Source organism: Anoplopoma fimbria, chromosome 15 (assembly GCF_027596085.1).
Source record: "Anoplopoma fimbria isolate UVic2021 breed Golden Eagle Sablefish chromosome 15, Afim_UVic_2022, whole genome shotgun sequence".
NCBI classification, from domain to species: Eukaryota; Metazoa; Chordata; class Actinopteri; order Perciformes; family Anoplopomatidae; genus Anoplopoma; species Anoplopoma fimbria.
The window spans coordinates 2,107,776-2,120,650 of NC_072463.1; the positions used below are offsets into that span (position 1 = coordinate 2,107,776).

The 12,875-nt window shown below is 40.1% G+C and overlaps 2 protein-coding genes across 2 annotated transcripts in view; both read left to right on the top strand.

Annotated features, from left to right (window-relative positions):
• LOC129103053 (dehydrogenase/reductase SDR family member 13-like) overlaps positions 1-4,843 on the top strand; it is a 5,432-nt gene extending 589 nt beyond the window's left edge. The window contains exons 1-6 of the mRNA XM_054613302.1: positions 1-114; positions 233-443; positions 2,119-2,237; positions 2,401-2,524; positions 2,979-3,305; positions 3,814-4,843. The exon at positions 1-114 is cut by the window's left edge and continues 589 nt beyond it. Of these exons, the coding sequence (XP_054469277.1) occupies positions 314-443; positions 2,119-2,237; positions 2,401-2,524; positions 2,979-3,305; positions 3,814-4,076 (963 nt within the window). The 5' untranslated portion in view covers positions 1-114; positions 233-313 and the 3' untranslated portion in view covers positions 4,077-4,843. The remainder of the gene's footprint in view (positions 115-232; positions 444-2,118; positions 2,238-2,400; positions 2,525-2,978; positions 3,306-3,813) is intronic.
• A 288-nt stretch (positions 4,844-5,131) lies between these two features.
• Positions 5,132-12,875, top strand: LOC129103054 (dehydrogenase/reductase SDR family member 13-like). Its single transcript, XM_054613303.1, has 6 exons — positions 5,132-5,442; positions 6,843-6,961; positions 7,905-8,028; positions 9,201-9,373; positions 11,055-11,208; positions 12,099-12,875. The coding sequence occupies exons 1-6, from the start codon at positions 5,316-5,318 to the stop codon at positions 12,356-12,358; spliced, it is 957 nt and encodes a 318-aa protein (XP_054469278.1). The 5' UTR covers positions 5,132-5,315; the 3' UTR covers positions 12,359-12,875.

The following is a 12,875-nucleotide window of genomic DNA, read 5'->3' on the forward strand; positions in this document are numbered from 1 at the left end:
GTGGCTGTGAACGAGTGGTGCGTTCATGTTCACCATGCAGCAGCGTGAATGCATGTTTGTTCTGACGTCACTGACCTGCTTTAATTTATTTATCTGAACTGTTTTATCATGAAGGTGAGAATGAAATGAAAACTGTCTTCAGATCAGCTGAAGTGTTGCACAATAGTTCAGAAAGAGAGAGAGAGAGGTGGAGCTACTGTTACAGCTGATTAACTGTTGCATAACCTCACAGCTCTTCACATTGTGGAGGATCTGCAGGTTTTGCTGGGTGGAGGATCTGTAGGTTCTGCTGGGTGGAGGATCTGCAGTCAGGATGTTGGAGGAGCTGCTGCTGGCTGCGGCTCTGACGGTCGGAGGGTTCCTGCTTCTCCAAAGGACTCTTCTCAAGATGCCCAGATGTCAGAGTGCTGCTCGGTTGGAAGGAAAAACTGCTGTCATCACCGGTGAGTAGTTCATGGACCAGGAAGTTACCAGTTTTCCCCCCCAAAAAAAGGAAACTATTGCAGATGTGTGTAGAAAAATCTGATGACAGAGAAAAAACCCATGAACCAGATCAGGAAGGACCAGTCTGGGACCAGAACCAGAACTATCAGTTATATAACACTTGTTGGAGCAATAAATCAAGCACAGTGACTACTCAGAAACAGAGGTCTAAGTAAACATGGTTGCCATTAGGAGGAGCAACAGTGAGGAGGAGGAGCAGTGAGGAGGAGGAGCAGTGAGGAGGAGCAACAGTGAGGAGGAGGAGCTGCAACTCCTCACACAGAGCCCACAGTTTAAAAACCTGTCTGGGAACAAGTCTTATAACAGACATCCACCTTTTAGTCAGAAAAAGAAAATCTAGGATTCCTACTGGAGGAAATAAAGGACGGACAGTTTGTCTTCCTTATTTAAGTTTTTATATGTATTAATTCACAGCTCTATCCTGCATATGCACCATAAATATAAGCTATAATTCATCATGCATGCGCAAAAAATAACAATTTGCATAACATTTTTATGTTTTTTATCTCATATTAAAGGGTTCAGCGAGGAGTGTTGGTTGTTTTTCTTCCCCAAAAGATAAATAAAGTTAATTTTGCTGCATGAATTTCCGTTCCAAACGTCATGATAATCCGTCCAATAGTCGTTGAGATATTTCAGTCTGGACCAAACTGGTAGAACAACATTTCTATCTGTCCTTAGACCCTCACATCCTCTGTCCTTAGACCCTCACATCCTCTGTCCTTAGACCCTCTTAGCCCCTCACATCCTCTGTCCTTAGCCCCTCCACATCCTCTGTCCTTATCCTCTGTCCCCCTCACATCCTCTGTCCTTAGACCCTCACATCCTCTGTCCTTAGCCCCTCACATCCTCTGTCCTTAGACCCTCACATCCTCTGTCCTTAGACCCTCACATCCTCTGTCCTTAGACCCTCACATCGGCACAGGAAAAACTCCCCTAAAGAACCCTTTAACAGGGTGAAAAAAGAAAGAAACCTCTGGGAGAGCAACAGAGGAGGGATCCTTCTCCCAGGATGGACAGAAGTCAATAGATGTCATGTGTACAGAATGAACAGCATAACAGAGATACAACACATTCAATGTATATGACATAATGATTCACATAATCACAGTAGTAAGCAGAGTAACGAAGGAAAAGATTAAGACTACTCATAATAAAAGCAGCAATGAATGTAGTAGAAGTTAAATAATGATATAGGGAATAGTAATGGTAATGTGACTAATAATAATAATGGTAGTAGCAGTCGGTGTCAGCAGGGCAACAGCAGGAGGCACGACCACAGTCCAGGTACAGCCACAATTTATGGAAACCTGCGAGGCGAGAAAGCACAAAGACTCCAGGGTAGAAGGAAAGTCAATAAGCGTAATAGTACAGGGAATAATAATAGTAATGTGACTAATAATAATAATGGCAGTAGCAGTGGGTGTCAGCAGAGCCATAGCAGGAGCCACGATCACAGTCCAGAATTAACCCACGATTCATGGAAACCTGCGAGGCGAGAAAGCACAAGGACTCCGGGGAAGAAGCAAAGTCAGTAATGTGCATAAATAGGAGATTAATACATAACATGGCTAATGCTAACGTCCTCTCTGGTATTCTGTCCTTCTTCTCCAGGAGCAAACACCGGCATTGGTAAGACCACGGCCAAGGACTTGGCCAGGAGGGGGTGCAGGCTGATCCTGGCCTGCCGGGACAGACGGCGAGGCGAGGACGCCGTCCGGGAAATCATCCAGGTGAAGACTTCTGGTTCAGTTATGACTCAGTGAAAGTAAAAGTAGTAATATCACACTCTAGAAAATACAGCTGTCGGATAGACGTAGTGCAGTAAAAAGATGAGATTAGTAAGTGTAAAGTGTCTCAACATTGAAACTGTCTCCTTGTTGTCATGGTGACCAGGAGACGGGGAACAGTCAGGTGATCTTCATGCAGCTCGACTTGGCGAGTCTGCAGTCTGTCCGCTCGTTCGCCAACGACTTCCTGCGGTCGGAGTCCCGGCTGGATCTGCTCATCAACAACGCCGGTGGGTCTTCTTTTTGCTCATGAGTTCATGGGCAGAAAAAAGATAAAATCACAAATCACAGAACAGATTAAGAGACACTTAAACCAGATGTTCTAAGCTAGGCTAAACACACCCTCTGAATTCACTCACAGTTTAAAATAAAGGTTTGAACTATTATTTAAAAAATACCTTTTATTTATATTTTCCCATGGTGTCAATCTCCCTTTAGTCTTTATGCTAAGCTAGGCTAAACACATCTGTGCATTTATGTAAAATAAAGTTTTAAATTATAATTAAAGAGACCTTTATTGCTGTTTTGCCCTGATTTTCCTTTAGTCTTTATGCTAAGCTAGGCTAAACACATCCTGGATCTCCTAACTGGTGTCATGTGACTTTGTGGCTAACAACATTGGGGAGTGTTTCTTTAAAGCTGCGTGTTTCTAATAAAATCATTTTCATTGTTTTGTGTCTTCAGGTCTGTTGAACGCTGGCAAGACGGAGGACGGCTTCGGGATGATCTTTGGGGTCAACCACCTGGGTCACTTCCTGCTGACGGCGTTGCTCCTGGACCGGCTGAAGGCGAGCGGGCCGAGCCGCGTGGTGACCGTGGCCTCTCGGGCGTACGAGATAGGGACGCTTGATTTCAAGTGTCTGACGGCTCAGAGGGGCTTCGGCTCCGGAGACAGCAATTTCCAGCTCCTCCTGAAGTACAGCCACAGCAAACTGTGCAACGTCCTCTTCACCTACGAGCTCGCCAAGCGGCTGCAGGGCTCCTCCGTCAGCTGCTTCAGCCTCCACCCAGGTCAGGGTCTTTATTATGGAAGTCCCGCTCTGACAAGATGAGATCAATCATCTACCCTTTAATTAAACTTTATAACTCAAGTACATGCCAGTCGAAATGGTGACTTATTAAATCATAAATATGATTTATTTTTTCATCATTTTGACATGCTTTATTGATATTTTATGACATTTCATAACTTTGACATAATATCACAAAGTTTTAATTTAGTATTTCATAACTCACTCATTATTTCATAATTTTTAATAAAGTTTTAACTGACTTACTTTAAGTTTTTACTTAGTTTCTCTTAATTTTGATTTAAGATGATACAAATCAGGTTCTCCCTTATAAATGCTGTGGTATGACGCTTTAAACATAAAATACCTAAATAAATAAATACATTCTAAAATAATATCTCTAGTATTTTGACTCAAGATGAGTTTATTGTTTTTCTTCTGTCAGACATGCTCTTCCATACATATAAATGAATAAACTAAACCTTCATTTCTTTCTTCTTCTCTGTCAGGAGTCATAAAGACAGAGATAGGTCGCTATTCAAGTTTCTGGTGGAGGCTCTTCGTGAACCCTTTGGTCTTCCTTTTCGCCATGGATGCCGAGTCCGGAGCTCAGACCACGCTCCACTGTGCCCTTGAGCCAGGCATCGAGCACCTCAGCGGCCACTACTTCTCCTACTGCAAACCCAAGATGAACATCAAGGCGGAGGCGAGAGACGACGGTGCCGCAAAGAAGCTGTGGGAGCTCAGCGAGAGTTTCTGCGGCTTGTCCTGAAACCAAAACCTGAAATCTGAGCTTTGTTTTTGATTAATAATGATAATTTTATAGATATTATAAATAATTAAGTCACGATGACTGAATTAGTTGTGTGCATCCTTACACATTTGTGGCCCTTTAACCAAGAAACTGAAAAGAGTCTAACTGCACTTCAACGCATCACCAGTATTATATACACATGATGATAATTATTGATTCACAGTAAAGTAAAAGTGATTAAATATTGAATGTGATATATCACGTCTCCACAGTTCATTTGAAGTCTCTTTAAGTTGATTTGATTCCTAAAGATCCTCCGCTATAATCCAACATGTTCTTTTGTACTAATATTTTAATTCAACAAGTTTTCATATATATTAAATGACAAGAGAAATGAGTAGTGCATATATCATTTCTATATGTGTGTTTTTTATAAACCGTGCAAAATATACCCAGATGGTAAACATAAAAATATATATTTGAGATATGTGTTTTTAATATGTTTATACCGAGGCTTTATAGAAAATGTGTCTTTTCATGACTTAGTTCAAGTATGAACAACATAATTTAGCCTCCAGGATTAATGAGGCATTAGTTTGTTTTTCAAAATATTTGAAAAGGAATTTCTTGTCGTATGTTTCCACCACAGAGAAGTAATGAAACACATCTGCTCTTAAAATATAAGACAAAGGTACCTGTTTTGACAAAACAGGACTAAAAAGATCTGATGTCAACAACACGTTTAATTTATGGAAAAAACGAAATATTTTTTAAATAAAACTTTATGTCTGTTTCTGTTTGGTTTATTGCTGTATCTTCATTATTATTATTTAAATTGTATAAAGCACATTGAAACATTGTGTTAGTGCTGAACAAATATACAATTATTATTTTGTAATTATTATTATTATTCTGTTTTTTCAAATTAAACTATTTAAATGACATCGATTATTTTATCCAGAACATGTTTTCGTCTTTTCCCTCATTTATAAAGATTAATTTGACAACAGGGTTTTATTTTGAAAAGTCCCAACAGGTGTGCTCTCCCCAGGTGTGCAGTGGGTGAAAGATTAAAGGAAGGTAAGTTTCAGGTGAACGAGGGGACCCGTCAGCAGAACCGGTCGGACCGGACCGAGCCGAGATTCCCCGGTCCCACCTCAGACCAGGTGGAACCGGTCCGACAGGTGATTCCCTGCAGGTGCATAAAGGGTTGAGCGGCTCTCAGGTGAGTCTCAGACACTGCTGCTGTGAACCAACATGTTTCACCTGCTGCTGCTGGCCGCCGTGCTGCTGGGAGGATACGTCTTCCTCACACGGACTCTCTTCAAAAGCTCCAAATGTAAAGGGAACGCAGCGATGGCCGGCAAGACCGTCATCATCACAGGTGAGTCCGTCCTTCAGGGGGGGCGGGGCTACTGCTGCTGCAGCACAGGTAAGCAGGAAATGAGAAGAACTGCAAAAAAAAGAGACTTTCAAACTCATTTTTAAATGGAAAAGAAACTGTTTCAAGAAACTGATTTTTTAATTGTTAAATTCAAATTAATGTAATATAATAAACTAAACATCTAGTAGCACAAGAGCTGAAACTAAATATATTTGTGAACTGAATATATATATTTATACAGTTCTCATTCAATGTTCTTTCTTTTTTTATTTTTTTCTACATTGTAGATTAATATTGAAGACATCCGAACTATGAAGGAACACATATGGAATTATGTGGTAAACAAACAAATGCTCAACAAACCAGAATATGTATTTTACAAAAGGAGACATTTAAAGACCTTCATTATTTCCGTTATTGTCTTAATGATTAATTGAGAAACAGAAATAATAAAATAGTTGGCTAGTTTACTTGATAAAAACAAAACCTTAAGTTAACGTCTTAAAAAGGACATTTAATGATCACATTCACAATGATCACAGGGATTTCTCTCTGAATCGTATCAACCAATGAAAAAGTTTAAGACTTTTACTCCAAACATTAATCATTAAAACAATAAAAAATACATGATAAGCTTATGAAAAAGTAAGACTTTTAAAAAATAGTATATATTTTGGATTTGCACCTTTTTATTGTTATTGTTATGTTAGACATTTTATATTTGCACTCCCCCCTCTGTATGTTGTGACTGCTTATTTTTTTTATCTTAAAACTCTAAAAACAACATGATGTTTTACTGTTTTCTAGTAACTTTCAGATACAAGTTAACATTTAAGTTTACTTTTTTATTACTGTTGCAAAAAGTCATGCTAGCAGACCCATGAGGCTGTACATGCTCTCAGGTATCACATTCACCAGCCTAGCTTAGCTTAGCTTAGCTTAGCATCTTAGCATGCTAACATTAGCTAGTAGCTATCAGTAAACAGAGTCCAGCTGAGGCTGATTGAATGTCATTAGTTCTGCAGATTTTGAGTCATGTTGACCTGATGATGGCGCTACATGTAATGTCAGAGGATCACCATAGTCAGAGGGATTCATCCTCTGGGGAACACGATTGGTTGTAACAAATTTGTTGACAATCCATCTGGTAGTTGTTGAGTTCTTCACTGAATAAGTGAAGACTTTGACTTGTTGTTAGCAGAGAGGCTGTGAGGAGATTACTAAATTCAGCAGGACTTATCCTCTGGGGAACATAAATGATGAACCACATTTCCTCACAATCCATCCTGTGTTGAGATGTTTCAGTCTGTGGAGGACAGACATCCATAGAACCACCAGCATGGAAACATAGAATAAAGTACGATGTTGTTGCTGACAGGTTTTGTGATTTCTTGCCGCAGGAGGAAACACCGGCATCGGTAAAGCCACGGCTCTGCACCTCGCCGGGAGGGGAGCCAGAGTGATCCTGGCCTGCCGGAACCAGGACAAGGCCGAGGGCGCCATCGCAGATATAAAACAGGTAAGAACAAAGAAGAAGAAAGACGGCTGTCCTGCAACATGTGGCTACTTGTTAAGGAGCGGTTGCATAACTCCGGGTTTCAGAGTTGAAGTTAAAGCTTGATCTTTGAAAGCAGCTGAAGTGCTTCGTATGTAAAGTAATGTCATTTAATTTAAGTACCGACAAGAGCTCAAGTTTAATGACAGGAGGGGAACTTCCATTTCAAGTAAAAACTGAAAGAAGTTAGAGTGTAACTTTGCCAATGCCTTTTAGTTATTAAGTAAGCGATGAAAGGAGTTGACTCAGTTGAAATGTGTGAAAGCAGCTGAAGTGTTTCGTAAAATGTAAGCACCATCAAGAGCTTAAGTTTACTGACAGGAGGGGAACTTACATTTCTAAATGTAAACACTGAAAGAAGTTAGAGTGTAACTTAGCCAATGCCTTTTAATTATCACACCATCATTTGAAGTATTAGCAGTGAAAGCAGTTGAAGTGTTATTCAGCCCGACGTCGGCCGCTGAGCTACAATAGAGTCAACACTGAAAGAGTTAAACCATTATTACAGAAATGAGCTTAAGTTTAACCACAGGAGATAAACTTTCAGTTGGAATTCAAGCGATGAAAGGAGTTGAAGTGAATGAGTTGACTCAGTTGAAGTGTGGGAAAGCAGCTGAAGTGTTACGTAAAGCACAAACACTAAAACAAGTCCAGCTATAAATACTGTAAACAGCTGGAGTTTAAGATGAGGAATTAAGGTATAAATTGATTATAAACTGAAAGGAGTTGAAGCGTTAGTTCAAGGACAATTTGTTTTTCTGTGTCTGTTTTTAGAATTACTACATTTACTCAATTCCCTCATTTTAATGTGTATGTAACATAATAAATATCTGACTCTTTATTAACGGTCTGTGGTCCTATTATAGTAAATAACCAACATCGTCGTCACCTGATGATGTCATTCCAGGAAACGGGAAGTACCGACGTACTCTTCATGCAGTTGGACCTGGCCAGTCTGAAGTCAGTCCGCTGCTTCACAGAAAGGTTCCTGAAAACTGAGTCCACGCTGGATCTGCTCATCAACAACGCTGGTACACAAAAACACAAACAAGCTTATTATTTATGACTTTATTTAAAAGTGAGACAAGAACGAGATCGAAACCTGAACGAATTCAAGATTTGAGGCTCCAAATAAGTTCAGATGTGTTGAGCTTCTGTTCCAACTGACAAATGTCGTCAGCTAATCACGTCTCAACAAAAAGGTCGACAGATCATCAGGAGTAAACTCTCTGTATTCTAGTAATTCATGTTTATCGACAGCAGGAGAAACTCTTTATTTCAGCGTCTGAGCAGAAAACGTTCTGTGAACACAACGTTCAGGAGAAACGACGGGCCGCTGAGACATTTAGACAGAAGATACTTTAACGTTTGACGGCAGCAGAGACTCAGGTGTTTTGTAACTGTTAGTGTGACTCAGGTGAGACGTGGGAGCTGGCAGGTACAATACCAACAGATAGGCACACCTGATATGGAATGCAGCCTTCATCAATCATCACTGGTGTCACTGGAGTTTAACAAAACAGAACATTCACTGGAACAAAGACCTGTTGTCTGATGAGTTGAATGTTTAAGAACAGAGAGGAGCCACAGCAGTTTAATTAGTTCTGTTTTAGCATTTAATATTTCACACGTTTGTTGTGATTCATTGATACAAATTCAGTGATTATTTTGGCTTATTTAATCTACCAAAATAATTAACCAAATTTACTAATATTATTAATTATTATGCTTATTATTCTTTATCAAACTAATTGTATTCAACATTTTGTAATCATGTTTATTTTTTAAATTAAGATTGTTTTAGAAATAAACCATTTTTCCATGTTATATACCATTCATTTGAAATGATTTAAATCCGTTTTTGTTTTCATGTTTAATTTTTTTCTGAATATTTGAAACGTCAAAGACAAATATTGATTCGAGATTAAAGGTCCTTTATATCTTCTGTTTGGTGACATCAGATTTAAACTTCAAAAAACAGTGTTTTAGCTAGTTGTTATTTTATTATTGTTATATATGTAAAAGACAAATATTGATGCAAGAATGAAGATATTATGTTATGTTTTACATATATATATATATATTTTACATGTAGTATACCAGCTCCTGTGTTTCCCCTTCAAATAGCATTAATTAGGGTTCACGTTTGGTTGTTTCTGCATCACAGAGACAGTGGCTGCACGTTAATCTGTCCGTCCTGCAGGTCTGGTTGCTGACGGACGGACAGAAGACGGTTTCGGCATCGAGTTCGGGGTGAACCACCTGGGTCACTTCCTGTTGACGTACCTGCTGCTGGAGCGTCTGAAGGAGGCGGGCGGAGGTCGCGTGGTCACCGTGTCCTCCATGGCCTACCGCTGGGGACACATCGACCTGGAGGTGAGTCACGGAGACGACCTCAACATTTTAACACTTTGTGATATCATATCGTGATGTCATATTGTGTTAATATCATATCATGATAATATCATATCGTGATATCATATTGTGATAATATATTGTGTTAATATCATATCATGATAATATCATATCTTGATTATATCATATCGTGATATCATATTGTGATAATATTATATTGTGATATATTGTGATATCATTTCATGATATCATATCTTGATTATATCATATCGTGATATCATATCGTGATATCATATCGTGATATCATATCTTGGAGCCTCTACTGATTCTCATCACGAATTAATGATGTTGTTTTCCATTCTTCACTTCTATTTCCCATTTTTGTTTCTGAAACATCTTCTGTTTTATGTTTTAATTTTTACATATCAACACTTATGATAACTTCTGCTGATTCAGCAGAATTACTGAAAAACTAACAGCCTGTTTTTCATGAAACTTGGTGGAAACGTGCAACATGAGCCAAAGAAGAACCCGTTAATCTTTTAGCAGACAAAAATGATTTATCGCTTTTGTTAACCTGGGGGGAAAGTGCATTCGTACTGTAATCATGTGGTGACAACAAAACCAAAATAATGTGTTCCTGATTGGGACAAATCCTGTGAACGCCGAGTTGACGTAATATTACCCAGAAACGTGGACAAGAGTGAATGTTGGCTGATGACTCTGAGCAATAAAATTCAGAACATCTTCTTAGTAGCGTTCTTGGTGTTTCCACATTACGAGTTAAAGCTCATGAACACACCATGTCAGAAGGGGAATGGGAATATCCGAGGAGCACATGAACGCACCATAGACCCTTTTGCTCTCTGAGTGTTGTTTTAGCTTAACAAGCTAAAACAACACTCACATTATTATAATAATAAAAATAATCTTTATTTGCATATTTCATACAGACTATGTTGCTCAAAGTTCTCTGCATTTAAAAATAAATAAAAACATTCATTTTACAAATGAAAAAAAAAAAAGTTGTAAGAAGAAAGAATGCATTTTACACTTACATTTTAAGTGTGATTCAAATAATTTTAACAGATTAACAATAGCCCGAAAACATTTTACATTTCAAATGAAAATAAATTAAAACATAAAAGTTTTTAAAGGCATAAAAGGTAATTTGAGAGAAGCATATGGGGCTCTGTGTAACGCTCATGAAGTGCTGTTAAAACAGGAAGATAAATGTTTTTAAGTTGCTTAAACATGTCAACAGAGGCAACCTCTCTAACGGCGTTGGGTCGGCTCTTCCACAGTTTAGGAGCATCGTTTTTGAATGTTTTAAGGAACTACAAAAACCAGCAGAGGAGGATCTGAGGGTTCGAGCTGATGTCGTTTAGAGCTTTGTGGACAAATTAAAGGACTTTAAAGTCAAAGGTAGCAGATCCAACTTTGTTGTTCTTGTTAGTTTAGCTTTCACGTTCACCTGCGATTGCTTCTCAGTTAGATTTTTGTCCGAGTTGCTCTGATGTCATGCAGACGTGACCTCGTTAACCGAACACATTGAGGATGTCACTCAGCGTTGAGCCGGTTCTTGTGCTTCTGGATTCCTTCGTGTTCTTCCTGATGTCAAATAAAAACATTCCTCCTCTGCAGCTCCAGTCATCCTGCTGTCGCTCAGGTGTTAATGAACGTGTTGTTGTGTTGTGTTCAGGCGCTGGCGGTGCACAAACACCTGGGCACCGGCAGGTACAGCTGGCAGTTCTTCGCGGCGTACTGCAACAGTAAACTGTGCAACATGCTCTTCACCCACGAGCTTGCCAAGAAGCTGAAAGGATCCAACGTCACCTGCTACAGCGTCCACCCAGGTAACTAGACACGCTCCTACGGGACTCCTGCAGCTCATTAGTACGTTTATGAGAGGAATGAAACCGCTGACGGAATCATGTTCTCCAGTCCAGGAAGTGTGACTTCCTTGTTCGTGATCTGTGCCTTAAAACTGTCTCCGTACTGGATGGAGACCTTGTTCCAGCTCCTTCTAACATGTAGAAGCACTAACAGGAAGTAGATAGTTTTCTCTCTCTGTGCTATTAAAGAATAGACCATCAAGTTTACATTCAAGTGTAGCTGTTTTTGCTAATTTACGTCTCACCAAGCAGATGTTCTGACAATAATTCTTGGATTTCGTTTCCCCTCAAACTGAATAATACTCATATAAAAACCTGTGAATTTAAACGCACTCGCTGACACGTGTGTAAAAAAACTACATGGAGAAGAACCAAACAGAGTCAGAATTAGTAGTAACTGTCAGTGAAATGCAGTATAACATGTTTATGGTTGTGAGAAGTCTGAAAGTGGTCTTAACAGTAACTCCTGTGTGACATGAACACGGCGGCCACAATGTGGGATGTTTTTAAAGACGTGAAGTCGACGTTCTTTGTCACATAACTTGTGTACTTCAGTAACGACACTTTTGTAGGTATTTCTACCCAAAAAACAATCTTTTCCTAAATATAACTGAGCTGTTTCCTCTGAAGACAGAAGGTTATTTTTATGTTACGAGCAGAAATTGACACCAAGTTTTGAAGATAAGAAATCATTTGTTGTGTAAGGACACGTGGTCACGGGTTCGGCCCCTGATGTCGTCATGGTGAGGTCAGGTGTTGATCTTTAAACCCACGTTGTGATAACGAGCCTGAAAGCTTCCAGGATCTTAAGTCCACCGTCGTATTAAACCAGGTGTGCCTCTCCCCTGCAGGTGTGGTCCGGACCGGGCTGTCCCGTAACGTCAGCCTGTGGCAGAAGTTCTTCATCGAGCCCATCGCCCGGCTGCTGTTCCTGGACCCGGAGGCCGGAGCTCAGACCACGCTGCACTGCTCCCTGCAGGAGGGGATCGAACCCCTGAGTGGACGGTACTTCTCCTGCTGCGCCGTGGAGGAAGTGACGCCGCGGGGCCGAGACGACGCCGTGGCCAGGAAACTGTGGGACGTCAGCGAGCAGCTCTGTGGACTCTCTTAAGGTGGAATGACCACAAAGGACTGTTCCTTCTCTCCACCTTAAATGGGTCGTTGAGTCCAGGAGCGACGTTTAAAAAAAACAGTTGGTGTTAAAGTGTGATGAGTTTCCTTCATGTCTGTAACAACGTCTTTATATAAACTGGTACAAAGCTTCGCTGTGTAGCATCTTTCAATGCCAGCAGTCTTCATCATTTCTCAAATACATAGTCGGTAGAAAACCTGACAGAAAGAAGTGAAGAAGAAGAAGAAAGTGTTCAGGACAGAATGTGCTGCTGCCACCTAGTGGCTGACCTGTGAAACATCAGGATCGTCCTCTGTGTGAAATAACAGTCAGATAAAGTCCAACACAAAGAGTGTTAGAGCCCCCAGAACAGCTTCAGAGTACACAAAAACCAGACCAGGTCAGAGAGGTCAAAGGTGAGTCAGAGAGGACTGAACGCTGTCAAAGTATTCAGACATCAGAGAGTACATGAAGACGTTGGACAGGTGTCTCCACAAGACAGAGATGGATATGGACA

Coding starts and splice junctions, on each gene's coding strand:
- LOC129103054 (XM_054613303.1), top strand. CDS start 5,316: ATGTTTCACCTGCTGCTGCTGGCCGCCGTGCTGCTGGGAGGATACGTC. Junction 5,443..6,842: donor CAAGACCGTCATCATCACAG/GTGAGTCCGTCC, acceptor TTCTTGCCGCAG/GAGGAAACACCGGCATCGGT. Junction 11,209..12,098: donor CTGCTACAGCGTCCACCCAG/GTAACTAGACAC, acceptor TCTCCCCTGCAG/GTGTGGTCCGGACCGGGCTG.